The sequence below is a fragment of the Bison bison genome, unplaced genomic scaffold (assembly GCF_000754665.1).
Source record: "Bison bison bison isolate TAMUID 2011002044 unplaced genomic scaffold, Bison_UMD1.0 scf7180017864527, whole genome shotgun sequence".
NCBI lineage: Eukaryota > Metazoa > Chordata > Mammalia > Artiodactyla > Bovidae > Bison > Bison bison.
The window spans coordinates 10,610,386-10,629,309 of NW_011495078.1; the positions used below are offsets into that span (position 1 = coordinate 10,610,386).

The 18,924-nt window shown below is 37.9% G+C and overlaps 1 protein-coding gene across 1 annotated transcript in view; it reads right to left on the minus strand.

Annotated features, from left to right (window-relative positions):
- Nucleotides 1-18,924, minus strand: part of PCCA (propionyl CoA carboxylase, alpha polypeptide) — a 363,293-nt gene that overhangs the window by 329,488 nt on the left and 14,881 nt on the right. The window contains exons 3-4 of the mRNA XM_010831489.1: nucleotides 18,137-18,184; nucleotides 17,960-18,028 (exon numbers count right to left, since the gene is read on the minus strand). Coding sequence (XP_010829791.1) covers nucleotides 17,960-18,028; nucleotides 18,137-18,184 — 117 coding nt within the window. The remainder of the gene's footprint in view (nucleotides 1-17,959; nucleotides 18,029-18,136; nucleotides 18,185-18,924) is intronic.

Genomic DNA, 18,924 nt, shown 5'->3' on the forward strand with positions numbered 1-18,924 from the left:
TGGAAGAGGCACGAGCTGGAATCAAGATTGCCTGGAGAAATATTAATAACCTCAGATATACAGATGACACCACCCTTATGGCAAAAAGTGAAGAGGAACTAAGGAGCCTCTTGATGAAAGTGAAAGTGGAGAGTGAAAAAGTTGGCTTAAAGCTCAACATTCAGAAAACGAAGATCACGGCATCAGGTCCCATCACTTCATGGGAAATAGATGGGGAAACAGTGGAAACAGTGTCAGACTTTATTTTTGGGGGGCTCCAAAATCACTGCAGATAGTGATTGCAGCCATGAAATTAAAAGACGCTTACTCCTTGGAAGAAAAGTTATGACCAACCTAGATAGCATATTCAAAAGCAGAGACATTACTTTGCCAACAAAGGTTCGTCTAGTCAAGGCTATGGTTTTTCCAGTGGTCATGTATGGATTTGAGAGTTGGGCTGTGAAGAAGGCTGAGCACCGAAGAATTTATGCTTTTGAACTGTGGTGTTGGAGAAGACTCTTCAGAGTCCCTTGGATTGCAAGGAGATCCAACCAATCCATTCTAAAGGAGATCAGCCCTGGGTGTTCTTTGGAAGGAATGATGCTAAAGCTGAAACTCCAGTACTTTGGCTACCTCATATGAAGAGTTGACTCATTGGAAAAGACCCTGATGCTGGGAGGGATTGAGGGCAGGAGGAAAAGGGGACAACAGAGGATGAGATGGCTGGATGCCATCACTGACTCGATGGACGTGAGTTTGAGTCAACTCCGGGAGATGGTGATGGACAGGGAAGCCTGGCGTGCTGCGATTCATGGGGTCGCAAAGAGTCGGACATGACTGAGCAACTGAACTGAACTGAACTGAACTAGGTTGGTCATAACTTTTCTTCCAAGGAGCAGCATCTTTTAATTTCATGGCTGCAGTTAACACCTACAGTTGATTTTGGAGCCCAAAAGAATAAAGTCTGTCACTGTTTCCACTGTTTCCCCATCTATTTGCCATGAAGTGATGGGACTAAATACTAGATGATCTTAGATTTCTGAACGTTGAGTTGTAAGCCAACTTCTTCACCCTCCTCTTTCACTTTCATCAAGAGGCTCTTTAGTTCTTCTTCACTTTCTGCCATAAGGGTGGTGTCATCTGCATATCTGAGGTTATTGAGATTTCTCCCAGCAATCTTGATTCCAGCTTATGCTTCATCCAGTCCAGCATTTCTCATGATATACTCTGCATATAAGTTAAATAAGCAAGGTGACAATATACACCCTTGACGTACTCCTTTCCCTATTTGGAACCAGTCTGTTGTTCCATGTCCAGTTCTAACTGTTGCTTCTTGACCTGCATACAGATTTCTCAGGAGGCAGGCCAGGTGGTCTGGTATTCCCATCTCTCAGAATTTTCCACAGTTTGTTGTGATCCAGATCCACACAGTCAAAGGATTTGGCATAATCAATAAAGCAGAAGTAGAAATTTTCTGGAATTCTCCTGCTTTTTCAATGATCCAATGCATGTTGGCAATTTAATCTCTGGTTCCTTTGCCTTTTCTAAAACCAGCTTGAACATCTCGAAGTGCACGGTTCATGTACTGCTGAAGCCTGTCTTGGAGAATACTGAGCATTACTTTACTAGCGTGTGAGATGAGTACAATTGTGTGGTAGTTTGAACATTCTTTGGCATTGCCTTTCTTTGGAATTGGAATGAAAACTGAGCTTTTCAAGTCCTGTGGCCACTGCTGAGTATTCCAAATTTGCTGACATATTGAGTACAGCACTTTCACAGCATCATCTTTCAGGATTTGAAATACCTCAACTGGTATTTCATCACCTCCACTAGCTTTGTTCATGTGATGCTTCCTGAGGCCCACTTGACTTCGTATTCTAGGATGTCTGACTCTAGGTGAGTGATCACACCATCGTGGTTCTCTGGGTCATGAAAATCTTTTTTGTATAGTTCTTCTGTGTATTCTTGCCACCTCTTCTTAATATCTTCTGCTTCTGTTAGGTCCACACCATTTCTGTCCTTTATTGTTCCCATCTTTGTGTGAAATGTTCCCTTGGTATCTCTAATTTTCTTGAAGAGATCTCTAGTCTTTCCCATTCTACTGTTTCCCTCTATCTCTTTGCACTTATCACTTTTTTTCCACATATACAGATGTGAGAGTTGTACCATAGAGAAGGCTGAGCGCTGAAGAAGTGATGCTTTTGAACTGCGGAGCTGGAGAAGACTTGAGAATCCCTTGCACAGCAAAGAGATCAAACCAGTCAATCCAAAAGGAAATCAATCCTGAATACTCTCTGAAAGCACTGATGTTGAAGCTCCAATACTTCAGCCACCTGATACAAAAAGCTGACTCATTAGTAAAGACCCTGATGCTGGCAAAGACTGAAAGCAGGAGGAGAAGGGGATGCCATAGGGTGAGATGGCTGGATGGCATCACTGACTCAATGGACATGAGTGTGAGCAAGCTCTGGGAGATGGTGAAGGACAGGGAAGCCTAGAGTGCTACAGTCCATGGGGGCACAAAGAATCGGACACGACTGAGCAATTGAACAACAGAATGTACAACACCAAGAATGAACTCTAATGTAAACAACGGACTTTGGGAAATTATACATCAATGTAAGCTCATCATTTGCAATATATGCTCTGTTCTGATGCTAGATGTTGATAATGGGGAGGCCATGTATGTGTGGAGGCAGGAGTATAGAGGAAGACTCTATACTTCCTCTCAATTTTGCTGTGAACCTAAAACTGCAGTTTAAAAAAAGTATTTAGAAAAAATAAAGTATATGTGAAAGCATTTATCAAGAGGAAAAATTAAACCCTTCACAAATAGGTTTGTGTGGTTTTGCACTCTTTTCCCCTACACAGAGCATTCCTGCTGAGTTTCATCAACATAGCCTAGGGATCTATAACATTTAATTGGAATAGCTCACTGAAGTTATTCTACTATATTTAATTATAAACTCCTTTTCACTAAAATATCTAGTATCAATTTGGGGGACACATTATAGACCTGGAAAGTAAACTAATATATGATTAATTTGCAGGAAGACCTGGAAGACACTTTAAAATGTTTATAAAATAAGACATTTAAAAATACTATCTGTATTAGTTTTACCTGAACTGTCTCCCTCATAGAAAGACAAGGTTCCTGCCTTTTGTCCCAAGCCTACAAGCCTCCACTGAGAGACCACATCCCACTCCCAGTACCTTGACAATGCTCTGCATCAACACATCGAATGGATGCATGACCGAAGATGGCAATAACAGGATTTACCTGAATTGGAGCCTCTCTTCCTTAGGCTAGGCTTCGACTCTGATAAATTGATACATCAGACATAAATCTATTGTCACTCAGACAGCCTTATATCTTCCTGAAGATGCCTCCTGGACTCCTCCCTTCGCTATTCCAAATTGGCAGCTGCCATTATGACAGTCAAGCAAGAGGAGCAGCAAATAGCAAAAGAAGCTGTCCCAAGAAGGGTCAAGCCACTGGCTACTACTGCTTGAGATCAAGAGCTGGCAAGTAAATGAAACGCCTGCACAGGCTGAGTCATGATGATTTACATATTAAGAACCAATCTACTTAGCTGGCTCAGGACCTTTGCACATGCTGCCCCATCTGCCTAGCTGACTGCCTGGTTAAGAGCTGACTCTCATCTATCAGGTCTCATCTTACCTTTTAAAGAATTTCCCTGATCACCACTATTCTCTCTCAGCAACTCGTCTGTTTCCTTCATAACACTTACGACAATTTGTAATTATTTGTTTGCATGTTTTCTGATTTTATATCTATCTCTACCACTAGACTCAAGTGCCATGAGAGCAAAAATCAGTTTTCTCATAGTCACTATTCTAATTTTAGTGACCAGCATGGCATCTGGCCCACAACAGGCCTGCAACAGCCCATAGCACAGCATCTAACCCTAAGAAACCTGACTTTCTTTGGAGGAGAAAAGGGACGTCTCCATATACTTAGCATGGGAAGCAACATGCTACAATGGAAATAGTACAAGTTGGAGACATAAAATTAGAACTTCAGCTCCACTGCTTGGCCTAGCTAAACCATCTTTGACAACCTAGTTTGTATCCAGAAGCCCCAATTTTCTCAACTTAAAATGATGACAATAACACTTCCCTTACATAAACACCGATTCTCTAGGAAACTGCAGATATTCAATAAGTGACATTTATTAATAGTTCTTAGAAGGATCATATCTTTCCATCTACTAAGAAGTCTTAAATTAATGAGACTATAACAGAAATGAGTTAAGTCAAAGTCTCATAAACGTGGCAATATCAAAAATATTGTATTTATAAAGGTAAGCTATATTTTCAAATCTTTTTCTGTATGTTTTTTCAGTAAGACTACAGAACTTCTAAACCTATGTAAATAGATGTTTAAAGAAAACTAAATCTACGATCAGGTATTTTTTTTCATAACATCAGGTACTAACCTACAACGAAACACATAATATTCTTTTTCAGACCATGCTGTTTAAAGTCACCAGGAACTTTCAGATATACAAAAACAAAAGGTAAGCTCAGTATTTCACTGTGCTTTGTTTTTAAACTAAACTTTTAGTATCAGTGAAAGGATAAAGGTCTTACTAACAAAAATTCAGGACTTAGGAACGCTTTTTAATTTTGGAAAGGAAAATTGTCACAAGTCACTTTCCAAAGAATTGTAATGCTTTTATTAAGGTTAAACAGCAATTATACAAACATATGAATACAATAATTCATACATAAAGATACTGATATCAATCCTTTTTTTTTTGCTCCTGTCCAAATATAATTTTTGCCTTGCTGCTCAATAGTCACAGTCCTTCCTTACTGGAATGACTGGTTTACCCTTAACTCCACAGGGCTTCAACTATCAGTCTTTTAAGCAGCTTTGACAGGTTTTGACTATATAACCTGCTGAGCTCCCAGCACCCAAGGGAGGGTCCTGGTTGCAAATTTTACTTCTGATATAGCTGACCACTAATACTGGCTCCATAGATAATGGATTTCAATAACTACCACCCACAGGTTAACACTTTGAGTAGTACCCATAATACTGCTTTAATTAAGTTAATACATGAAGGTCACAGTTCGGTAGAAAGTTCTATTAAATTTGGCAGTGCTTACAATAAAAAAAAAGAAAGAAAGACCGTGTATAGGAACTCTATAAATTTGCCTGTTGATATAATCCAGTCTGCTCATCAATTTATACTGCATTTCAATTTATTTTCTAAAAGGAATTCAATTTATTAGTTCCATTTCCCCAAAATATGTACATTTCTAGCATTTCTAACCGGTCGTTTCACAACAGATGGCTCTAACCATGCTGGGCACAGAATGGGTCTACCTGCCACAAACAGGCCACCCACTAGGGCAAAGGCGATTCCTACCACCACCATGCCCACCCCCTGATTTTGCAGCATTCTGACGGTGGAAAAGAATGATGCTTTGATTTGTCTTGTGTCTAATGATTAGCTTCATGTGTTACATATTAATGTCTTTTTGAAATAATGAAATTATTTTTTCATCCTGAAAAATAAAGATATGTAAAAGTTGTTTTGGAATTTAAACCCTTCATGCAGTAGAAACTAAGACAAAGAGTATTTACAACACGTGAAAAGGCAAAACAAACAAAAGTTTAAATGAATCTGAAATTAAAGGTTCACTTTAAAGTGTTAAAAAGAAAATGAGATATGTATTTTAACACACAAATCACACAATCAGTGGGGTTGATACATTTTTCTATTTTTGTAGTATTAGGTAATTTGAGGTTATTTTATAGAGAAGCAAAAAATGGTGGTTGAATTTATACATATTGAATTCAGCCATAATTGTATTTTTTAAATACATAACCTGACAGGCACTATGGTAGATAATAATGAATCAGCATGGGAGCCATTTAATATACTTCTTGATTAACTCATTGCCTGTCCACTTCGCACACAGACACGCTTACATGTCATAATCGTCATAATTCCCATCATCCCCACTGCTAACACTCAAGCTCCTTGATTAGTGCATAACTCCCAAACGAGCCATTGCTAATGCTAAATAATTCTCTTCAGCCTCCTGCTACTATTCTGCAGGATCTCCAATTAAATATAATGTCCCTGATGAGCCATATTAATGTGAACAAATTCCTACCAGGAATCCTAACCTATTCCATTTTCCCAAAAAAATATGTAGAGAAAGTAATTTAGTCAAGACAAAGATAATCAAAACAGTTTAAAATGATATAGTACAATGTCTCTGCAAAATATGTTTTTTTCAAAGACAATAAAAGAAAAAGGATGGGAAAAGTAATGTCTAAACATCTTAAACGATTCCTTCTGAATAATCTGTTCTTCGCTGAAAACTCTAGTGTTTTAAATATGCATATGTAGATACACTGTATTCTTAATCCAAAAAGGTTACTGAAAGCTAAGTTTTAAGAAAAGTGAGCATTACCAAGTTTTAGAGTATGCCATTCAAAAACCCTTTAATTACCTAATTACCAGAACTCCAAGGTCCATAATCATATTAATGAAACCAATTCCTTCCTTCCCATTAAATGCAGTATTACAGTCACTATCAGAGGCTTTGCCATGGAACTCTACGTTGTCGATAAGAAAACTTCATCCTGAACAATGACAACTATAAGCATTTTTTGCAAGAATGAATTAAGAATCCTACAGATTTTCTATTGCAATCTAAAAGACTGGGAAGGTTTCTGACCTAATTAAGACCAACTGGGAAACATGGACTATGATGGCCATTATCTTAAAATATTCTGTACTAGTAAAACAACAGAAGAAAATATTAGATACATCATCTCAACTACACACATACATATGATAAAAGGTCATCTGATTTCTCAGTTACCATCCCCAAAAAGGTTTACAAATCTGACTCTGGTCACTGATTCCTATCTGAAGATTAATAATGACACAAGTTGCAAATAAGTCCATTAAAAAATTTTGTAAAAAAAAAAAAATTTTTTTTTATTAAGAACTTTAACTCTCTTCCAAAGAAAGAAAGGTTGCAAAATATCCTGAAAAGTAAATGAAGTAAACAGAAAAGGTAAATGCTTGAGGTTTTGACACTTAAATTGCTTTCAACTCTTTATGTTTACATAGGACAAAAGATATTCAAACAAAAATACTAACAGGTCTAAGTTTATTAAAAGATATATATATATATGAAAAGATATAAAACATTCTAACCAACCCATAACATTTTTAAAAGGTTTTCTCTAACGTCTTTTACACCTTAGCCTGTACTGATATATTCCATCTCCATTTACCTGATCATTACCCTCCAGTTTGTTCAGCTGGAACCAACATACACTAATTACATAGACATCACGAAGTCCTATTTGTCCTCAGTACCTCCCCAGACAGCAGGGAAATAATACCAAGGGTAGGCATGCTAAGTGATGATTCCCCCCCACCTTACTGTCAATCATCCCAGAGCGCTCACAGGGGCACCCCACTCAATCTCATTACCGAATCCTAAGGGTAGGACTACAATACTCACCAGGAAGCACAGTTCAAACAGCAGGCTGCCTGGCCAACATGTGAGTCATAATGACTCCTTCCCTGATTTTAGGTTTTGGTGTTAATGCAATAAATATCAGGTATTTCTCATTTAAATCCAATGTTACAATACACAGACAAAGCAACAAAACATTGGTAAGTTCAATTTAGGAATCTAGATAAGAAATACAGTCAAAGGTTGAAGTTCAGAGTCATTTAATCCCATTTAAAAACAAAACCTCACAGTCCTAACTTCATGTTTAAAACAAATATAACAATATTTTGCTGTTTCTTAGGGGAAGGTTTACTAGTCTTTTCACCTGAAAACATTCATACATACATAATTATCATAAAAGTAAATTAAGTTATCTAACATGAATTTTGAGAAGTACAAACACAACAATCTCTAAATTCTCATAATTATTTGTTCCCACTATTCACCAAACTACTGAAGCAAGATCTGACTTCCCATTTAAAAAGTCTTGGTCACCAAAACTGTCAGATAGTTCTCATTACTTATTATTTCTTAACTTCTCTGGGGCTACCTCAAATCATAGCACATTAGGCATAAAACCCTACAATCCACTTCTGCCTTTTACATCAATATTATATTAATAAGGTCCTCAAACAAATAAAATCTCCCACATCAGCCCTCTACCTAAAATCGAATGAATTTATTCCGTAAATCTGTGTCTTCTGGCTCCAAAATTTTATGTAATGGTCCTAATAATTTCCACTTTATAAAGTATTACAACTTTTTTTTTTGCTACACCACATGGCATACGGGATCTTAGTTCCCTGACCAAGGACTGAATTCACACTCCCCACAGAGGAAGTTTGGAGTCTTAACTCTTGGACTGCCAGGGAGTCCCCAATATTTTTTAATATCTGTTAGTGCAGACATGACTGAAGCGACTTAGCAGCAGCAGCAGTCTTTATCTTGGAGAAGGAAGTGGCAACCCACTCCAGTATTCTTGCCTGGAGAATTCTGTGGACAGAGGAGCCTGGTGGGCTGCTGTCCATGGGGTCGCACAGAGTTGGACACGACTGAAGTGACTTAGCAGCAGTAGCAGCAGCAGCAGCAGTGCAGTTACCTCTTCGATTTTCCTCAAAATTTCCTAGGCTATTCTTGCATATTTTTTGTCAATTCCCCTTCCCCATTACATTATTACATTTTTTAGGATTTAATACAAAAACACAGATCTAGAAATAAGTAGCATTTACAATATTGTTTCCCCATAAAAAAAGAAGTCCTCATATAAGTCATACAAATTCACTTTAAATTCATATCGTAAAGTGTTTTATCTTCGGCACTATTTCCATGAGGTTAAATTTTTTTTAAGTTGTATTTCTACCTTGTTAATATTTAGGAAATCTATAGCTATTTGTATTTATTTTTTTAACTATCAAAGAGGCTTTCCTCACTGTTTCTGAAGAGTTAATCGGTTGCCACTGTACTGGAAACTCAGCACTACCTTATTATTTCTGCCTTTCCTGTCCTCCATTTTATAACTCGCACCTAACTGCATCGCCAAGTACTTCTTGGATGCTACTAAGTATCAGTGGTGATAGTAAATGTATGCGTCTTCATCTGGACTTTTATGAAAATGCTTCCTATAAGGTATGACTTAATTTTTATTTTGGGATGGAAGTAGTTATCTGATCCTGTCTTACTAAGGATTTTACAAGAGGAAGACAGTGAATTTCTTTTAAATGACATTTAGGCTTCTATCGATGCTTTTGAACTGTGGTGTTGGAGAAGAGTCTTGAGAGTCCCTTGGACTGCAAGGAGCTCCAACCAGTCCATCCTAAAGGAGATCAGTCCTGGGTGTTCATTGGAGGGACTGATGTTGAAGCTGAAACTCCAATACTTTGGCCACCTGATGCGGAGAGCTGACTCATTTGAAAAGACCCTGATGCTGGGAAAGATTGAGGGCAGGAGGAGAAGGGGACAATAGAGGATGAGATGGTTGGATGGCATCATTGACTCAATGGACATGGGTTTGGGTGGACTCCGGGAGTTGGTGATGGACAGGGAAGCCTGGCGTGCTGTGGTTCAGGGGGTTGCCAAGAGTCGGACATGACTGAGCGACTGAACTGAACTGAAGGCTTCTATCAAGGTGATCATACAGTTTTCCTCCATTAACCTATTAGTATATTCAATTAATAGTGTCTAGTATTGAAACCATATTGAAATGTCACAAATACACTCTGCATGACTGCAGCATTTTATTTAAATAAATTTTATTCTAGTTCCTATTACTTAGGATTTTTCTAACAATATATATAGTAAGTCATTTTTTATTTTCTGCTTACTATCTTTGTCCAGATTTTGATTTCCAAGTGACTAGGCTGGTTTCAGAAAAAAGAAACGGAAATCTATTTTTCTTTCTCTAAGTCTAGAACAATATAAATAGTGTCAAAATTTCTTGCTTCCTGAAAATTGCACAGATTCCTTGTGACAGTCTCTAGGCCTAGACACTCAGAGTTCTTTAGTCATTTTCTACCTTACTTTTCTACCTTAGCGTTTTCAAGCACAGGGTTGTGGGCCTATCTATATGTAATTACTTGTCCAATTTTATAAACTGAGCAAAACAAAATACTCAGTAATTTTAAAGGCTTTCCAAAGTATGTTAAACCCCACTTTCAATAATGTATTAAACCACCAGGCAATTAGCCAGGATAGATGACTTAAATATCCTTATGAACCAACCAGTCCTAAAAGACACTACAGAACACTCCACCCAGCAACAGCAGAATATAATCTTAAATTCACGTGGAACGTTCTCCAGAATAGTTCATATGCTAGTCCATAAAACAAACATTAAAAACTTTTAAAGGATAGAAAAAGAAAAAATACATTCTCTGACAAAAGCTGAAGGAAATTAGAAATCAATGACAGAAAGAAATTTGGGAAACTCATAAACATGTGAATTAAAAAAAAATCCTAATCCATGCAACCTTTCTTGGTCCTGCTTGTTCTTAGTCTCCAGTACCACCATGCAGACTGAGTCAAGTAGAACCAAGAAAGGGAATTTTATCTTACCCAACCGATTTTTGGAGGTCTTGTAAGACTAAACAAGACCAAAAACAAACAAACAAACAAACAAACAAAAATCCTCAATAATAAGTGAGTCAAAGAAAAAATCACCAGGGGAACCAGAAAATACAAGGCAACCAGGAGTAATGAAAATACAAAATGTCAAAACACGGGATGCAGCTTAAACACTAAGAGAAAGATGTATGGTGAAACTCCTATATTAAAAAGACCTCAAAACAACCTAGTCTTCTATCTTAAGAAACTTTTTTAAAAGAGCAAACTAAATCCAGAGCAAGCAGAATGAAGGAAACAAAAACTAATGTAAATATAAATGAAGCAGAGAGTTTAAAAGGAGAGAAATCAATGAAACCAAAAGTTGGGTCTTTGAAAGATCAATGAAACAGAAAATCTTCAGTTAAATTGACCAAGAAAAAAATGAAAAAACTCAAATAACTAAAATTTCAAAGGGCTTCCCTGGTGGCTCAGATGGTAAAGAATCCACCTGCAATTCAGGAGACCTGGGTTCAATCCCTGGGTTGGGAAGATCCCCTGGAGGCGGGTATGGCAAACCCAGTGCAATATTCTTGCCTGGAGAATCCCCATGGACAGAGGAGCCTGGCGGGCTACAATCCATGGGGTTGCAAAGAAACAACACAGGAATGGAAGAGACATTACCACTGGCCTTACAGAAATAAAAACAATAAGGAAATACTATGAACAATTATTTAACAATAAACTAGGTAACTTAGGATGAAATGTCTTCCCTAGAAGGAAATAAACTATAGAACTAACTCAAGAAGAAACAGGAAATCAAGAGAAGGAATTAGTAAACAAGAAACTACTCACAGGGACTTCCCTGGTAGTCTAGTGGCTAAGACACCATCCTCCCAATACAGGGGGCCCAGATTTGATCCCTGGTCACAGTACTAAATCCCACACGCCATAACTAAGAGTTTGCAAGCCACAACCAAGGATCCCACATGCTACAACAAAGACTGACGATCCTGCGAGCTGCAACTAAGACTGCCGAGGGCCAGTAAATAAACTTTTCTTAATGTTAAAAAAAAAAAACTACCCACAGAGAAAACCTTGGATCTAGATGGCTTCACTGGTGAGTTCCACCAAACATTAAAAGAATAATTAACGACAACTCACAAACTTCCAGAACAACGGAAGATGAGGAAACACATCCCACAGTATAACATGAAGACAGAATAACTCTGATACCAAAACAAAGACATCAAATGAAAAGTATAGACTAGTATCTCTTACAAATACGGATGAAAAATCCTCTACAAAATACCAGCAAACTGACTGCAACAATATATACAAAGGACTATATACATTATGGCCAAGTGTGATTTATCCCAGGAAGGTAAGGCTAAACATCCAAAAATTAATTAATTAATATAATATACCACATTAATGGAATAAAGGATAAAAACCACATTATCATCTCGGTAGACACCCAGTCATGATAGAAACTCAACAAACCAGCAGGGCACTTCCTCAACCTAATAGTGGGAATTGATGAAAATCCCAGAGCCTAAATCAAACTTAGTTATGGAATACTGAATGTTTTGTTCCTCATTTTAGGGGGAAAATAGAGTACCTGCTCTCACCACTACTTTTCAATAATTCTGAAAGTTAAAGCTAGGGAAATTAGGCAAGACTATAAAATAAAAAGCATCCAGTAAGAAAAGAAAGAAGTAAATCTCTCTCTCTTTATACATGACATGATCTTCTAGAGAGAATCCTAAGAAATCTATTTTTTTAACTATTAGAAATAATAAGGAAGTTCAGCAAAGTTGCAGGACCCAAATCACTATATGAAAATTAATTGTATTCCTATATACCTGCAATTAAAATAAAAACTGAAATTAAGAAACTGCAAGTCTAGGGAATTCCCTGACAGTCCAGTGGTTACAATTCTGCACTCCGAATAGAGGAGGCACGGGTTCAATCTAGGGAACTAAGATCCTGCAAGGCATGCAGTGCAACCAATAAAAACAGAGAGAAAAGAAGAAACTGCAGTTCTAATAGATCAGAAGTAATACTAAAATACTTAGGAATAAATATAGCCAAGTAAGTGAAAATCACTCTCTGAAAACTATAAAACTGTTCAGATTAAAGCAATATAAGTAAGTGGAACAACATCAGATGGAATGTCCATGCTCACATATAGGACTCTAAAATGTTAAGGTAAAGATACTTCCTCAAATTGATCCACAGATACCACACAATGCCTACCGAAATACCAGCAGGACACAGTGTCCCACTAGGACCATTTTCTGCTCATAAACCATTCTCCACAAATCTTTTCAAAGTAATAAGGGCCTGGAGAATGACACAGAGAAGACAACTCACAACTTGCTAAGAGGCTTAACCCCTGTTTTGCTCTCTCTGGTCCTGACCATTTCCCACGGGAGGAGTTTACACTATTGTTGACTCTGGCTTCATCCCTGGAGGCAGTTGCACTAACCTCACCAGTACTTACGAACTGTTCTCCTGGGCGATGCCTGCCTCTGAGACTGCTCTGGGTCAGTCTTCTCAAAGAAAGCAAGAGACTGTCTTCAACAGAGGAACAGGATAGCATACTATTTTAAGATAATCCAATAATAAGCAGACTAGATAGAAAAACCACAAACCCTCCCTAGAAGCATCTAAAAATTCTAGATTAAATATAACAAATTTCCTCTAAATGAACAGTCTGGTTTAAAAGAACCCATAAGCAATCCCTAGGGATCAAAAACAAAGAAGCAGCTAAACGTCAGACAGTATCCACTAGAACCAACACCACTAATCTTGGAGAATGCAAGCGGGGATCTGGGTAAACTAGAGAACTTGAGTTTTAACTCTCCGAGATAGGAACCACGTGTGAGCTGAAGATTTGAAGGAAAACTCCTACGTAAGGCCTTGCTGCTCAAAGATTACATCCTCAGTGAAGGGGGCATCAAGGGGTGGGAGAATGAATAAATAATCTACTAAGTAGGGCGTAGACAAATACTATCAGCTGTGCTTCAAGGTTAAGGAAAAAGTCTCCTCAGGAAATTAGAAATCATGAGCCTGTGTAACAGAAGGAGGGGTGTGGGAGAGAGTGTGTGTATGTGTGTGTGTGTGTGTGTGTGTGTGCATAGTTTCATCTTGCTTTGCCCATCCTAATAATTCAGCAGCCTTCATGCCAAGAAACAAATATAAAAATTAGTCAGTGACACCCTGGAGTGATCGGCAGAAGCCAATAGAACCAACACCCAACAGGATTACATCTGCAACCCAAACCACGCAGAATTCAACGTTAAAGACACCAAATATGGCATCACAAGACAAAATCTACATGCATGAGGAAATAATCCATTGAGAGAGAAGAGTCAGAAATAGAAACAGGTATGCAGGAACTTGAAGTAATATGACAGAAACTTTAAAACTAAGTTAGGCTATAACTAAGACATGGAATGACTCAGATACACAAGAAAAAAACACAAAACAAAAATCAGGCAGGGAATTCCCTGGTGGTCCAGTGGTTAGAACATGAAGCATGTAAGATTCTTCCACTCCAAGTAATATTCAAAATGCTGACCTCTTGAAAATAAATACTGAAACATATATATCTGAATAGCATGCCTTGTTCATAATATCAACATTGTAAAGCTGGCTAGATATGGTTAGATCTGATGCTAACCTTTGGGATCAAGTGTTAAAAAAGCAAAATATGCTGTTAGAGGAATTCATGTCTTTGTCCTTCTTGGGACTGGAGCAGAAACCAAGCAGCGGATGTGGCCCTATTGCCGAGGCTTAAATCAAGCTCTGAGCACTCTAACCATCATGATTATTATCCTGTTTTTACTTATAGTATCTTTCTAGAAACCAACTTACAGAAAGTCATATTAAGAGGAAGTTTTGACTTGAGCAGGCATTGCTTGCTTCCCTTTGGGAAGCCTGGTAAATCTTATTCTAAACTATGTATCATAATCTTTGGTTAAAAAAAAGTGGCTAAAAGTTTTTAAAATATAAAAACTACCACCTCTACTTCAGGAAGGATAAATGCCGAAGATTTAAAACTCACACCGACTCTTTTGAAAGCAGTTTTGCCAAAGTTTAGAAAGTGTCCACAAAGCTAGGAACAAAGTACTCAAAGAACATGAGTGAACAAAGTACTCATGTTCTTTGAGGTAACAGCTTACAGAAGCAGACTACGGTGGAACACCAATATTGAAACATAAATAAATAGAAAAGAATGAAAATATAAGTAATTTTGGACTATCCATGTCAACAGTCACCTCCAGGAGAACACAGCATAAAGAATGAACTATTCTATGATATGAAAAAGAAAATTATAAGTGAAAGGTTGCTGTTAGGCTTGAAATAAAAACAGTGACTGTCCACAATTCAGACACTTTTCTCTCTCAATTTATCTATGAATGAAAACACGGCCTGAGCTAGGTACACTGAAAATAAAAACATGATGACAAGAGTGCCCCAATTAAAATTAAATTAAATTTATTTTTAAATGAGAAGAGTGAATTTTAAATCTACTACAAGCTTGATGATTACACAAGCTTTTTTCTGGAGGAGTTTACTATTGGTAAATGCCTTTGTTTATCAATCAAGAATGACATTAAAGCAATAGTTTTCTCACTATTTTATGAATATTTTGTAAAGATATAAACTAATGAAACTATCAGTTAAAACAAATTATTACTAAAGAAGCCAGAAATGAATAGTCAAAAAAAAAAATCAAACAATATGTATGCAAAACAAGTTTTAATTGCTTGATTTAATTATTTTAAGCAAAAGATAAATATTTTAAATGTAGGGGCCAAAAAAGGAAGACAAAACAAAATGAAAGCTAGTGGAGGTGATGGAATTCCACTTGAGCTATATCAAATCCAGCAAGATGCTGTGAAAGTGCTGCACTCAATATGCCAGCAAATTTGGAAAACTCAGCAGTGGCCACAGGACTGGAAAAGGTCGGTTTTCATTCCAATCCCTAAGAAAGGCAACGCCAAAGAATTCTCAAACTACTGCACAATTGCACTCATCTCACACGCTAGTAAAGTAATGCTCAAAATTCTCCAAGCCAGGCTTCAGCAATACATGAACCATGAACTTCTAGATGTTCAAGCTTGTTTTAGAAAAGGCAGAGGCACCAGAGATCAAATTGCCAACATCCACTGGATCATCGAAAAAGCAAGAGAGTTCCAGAAAAACATCGATTTCTGCTTTACTGACTATGCCAAAGCCTTTGACTGTGTGGAAAATTCTGAAAGAGATGGGCATACCATACCACCTGACCTGCCTCTTGAGAAACCTGTATGCAGGTCAGGAAGCAACAGTTCGAACTGGACATGGAACAACAGACTGGTTCCAAATAGGAAAAGGAATACATCAAGGCTGTATATTGTCACCTTGCTTGTTTAACTTATATGCAGAGTACATCATGAGAAACGCTGGGCTGAAGGAAGCACAAGCTGGAATCAAGATTGCTGGGAGAAATATCAATAACCTCAGATATGCAGATGACACCACCCTTGGCAGAAAGTGAAGAAGAACTAAAGAGCTTCTTGATGAAAGTAAAAGAGGAGAGTGAAAAAGTTGGCTTAAAGCTCAACATTCAGAAAATGAAGATCATGGCATCCAGTCCCATCATTTCGTGGCAAATAGATGGGGAAACAGTGGAAACAGTGGCTGACCTTATTTCTGGGGGCTCCAAAATCACTGCAGCCATGAAATCAAGATGCTTACTCCTTGGAAGGAAAGTTATGACCAACCTAGACAGCATATTCAAAAGCAGAGACATTACTTTGCCAACAAAGGTCCGTCTAGTCAAGGCTATGGCTTTTCCAGTGGTCATGTATGGATGTGAGAGTTGGACTATAAAGAAAGCTGAGCGCCGAAGAATTGATGCTTTTGAACTGTAGTGTTGAAGACGACTCTTGAGAGTCCCCTGGACCGCAAGGAGATCCAACCAGTCCATCCTGAAGGAGATCAGTCCTGGGTGTTGATTGGAAGGACTGATGCTGAAGATGAAACTCCAATACTTTGGCCACCCGACTCATTGGAAAAGACCATGATGCTGGCAAAGATTAAGGGCAGGAGAAGGGGATGACAGAGGATGAGATGGTTGGATGGCATCACCGACTCAATGAACATAGGTCTGGGTAGACTCTGGCAGTTGGTGATGGACAGGAAGGCCTGGCGTGCTGCGGTTCATGGGGTCGCAAAGAGTCAGGCATGACTGAGCAACTGAACTAAACTTCTGAATAAAATTTTAAAGTCACAAAGACTGAAAAGTCTTTGCATTAAATTACTATACGATAAAAGCTGACATTACCAATAGGTCCTGTTATCAAAAGTAGTATGAAAGAGTTAACTTATCAAAGTACAACTACTTACATTTCATTCCACACAGTTCCAATAATTTATATACTTTCCTACGGGATTTTTTTCTCCTCATTCATAGTTTACTACTGCTACAAATGCCTGCTGTGATAAAATATCTCCAATAAAATTAGTTATCATTCACCACTTTATGCTATATCCTCTTTTGCTCATGTCCAATCAGCATCAGTCTTCCATTTTTTTAATCAAACTTTCAGCTGAACACAGTACAGCATTTAGGAATGTCAAACAGTCAGAGCATCCCCTTAGTGACAGAGAATTACCCTATGGGGAAATGTGCTCCCATAAGGCAGCACTGTATAAACATTTCATTAATAACTAGCTCTTTTAACTTTCTCATGCTCTGCCTAAACGTACCTGGCAACCAGAATCCCTCTGCTGCTGCTGCTGCTACTGTCGCTTCAGTCGTGTCCGACTCTGTGCAACCCCATAGACGGCAGCCCACCAGGCTCCCCCGTCCCTCGGATTCTCCAGGCAAGAACACTGGAGTGGGTTGCCATTTCCTTCTCCAATGCATGAAAGTGAAAAGTGAAAGTGAAGTCACCCAGTCGTGTCCAACTCTTCACGACCCCATGGACTGCAGCCCATCAGGCTCCTCCATCCATGGGATTTTCCAGGCAAGAGTACTGGAGTGGGGTGCCATCACCTTCTCCGAGAATCCCTCTACAAACTATTTATTCTAGTCTAACTCCAGTGTTCTTGCCTGGAGAATTTCAGGGACTGGGGAGTCTAGTGGGCTGCCATCTATGGGGTCACACAGAGTCGGACATGATGGAAGCAACTTAGCAGCAGCAGCAGCAGCAGCAGCAGCAAGCTTTTAAAGCCTTGAAAATAAAATAGTTAAGACACATATTGAAGACATTATGAGGCTTCTACTATGCTTAATACAAGATAAAGTAATAGGTATTTTTTAAATTGTGTACCTTTTCAGGCCAACAACAACAAAACCCTCCATCTTTCACTTTTTTCCATTTGATCCAAAATAAGATCCTAACTCAAACAAAGCAAACATACTTACAGAACTAGCATCGACATCACTGTGGATGGCAACCGTCTTAATGCCCATCTTCTTGCAAGTTTTAATAACCTATATTAAAATACATTAATGTTATCTACAATAGTAATGTATGTTTAAAGGGATTTAATAGTAAAATTCACAGAGTAAAATGAAAAATAAGATTAAAATCCCACTCACCCGACACGCAATTTCTCCTCTATTAGCAATAAGAATTTTATCAAAAGTCTAAAGAGAGGAAAACAAACACATAAGAAACTGTTAACTCTCACGATGAGACCAGAAAACATCAAGCTTTGTCTGCCACACTTACCACTGGGCATAACCCTAACAAGCACTACTGCCTACATGGTATCAGATACTATGCACGTGTTCACTTACAACCAGGCTACTACTAAACTCGTCTGGCAGGATCTGGCCTTATAATTACCCTGTCAAAAAAGTATCAAATGATGAGGTTCAATAATTCATAAAGGAACTACATTTCTTGCCAAAAGATAATCTTCAAATGAGGTTTCAAAAAACTAAAAAACTTTAGTTAAAATTGCTTGAGAGTTTACTTGTTTTCTAAATTCAGAGAAATTCTAAATGTTATGTTTCTCAAAGTCAAGTCTGATATAATTTATATTCCATCTCTTTGGGATTGGGGCATAGCATTAAGTGGTATTTTCAACAACTCAGAACAGATAAACTAGTTATACTTTTACCCAAAGAGTTCCAGACCACACAGGCTATGCTATTTGAGTATAATGTTGAGTTAATGCTATTGAGTATAAATGTTGAGTATAACATTAAGTATAATGTTAAGTTTGAATAATCACATTTTGAAACAGCTAAGGCCACATAATAGAAAAAGATGTTCCATTTTGTGTAGGGTGAGAGACCTAAATTCTAAGCCCAATTCTGCCATTAATGACCTATTTCACTCTAAGTAAATCCATCTCTCAGGACTGCAATCTCTTGATTTC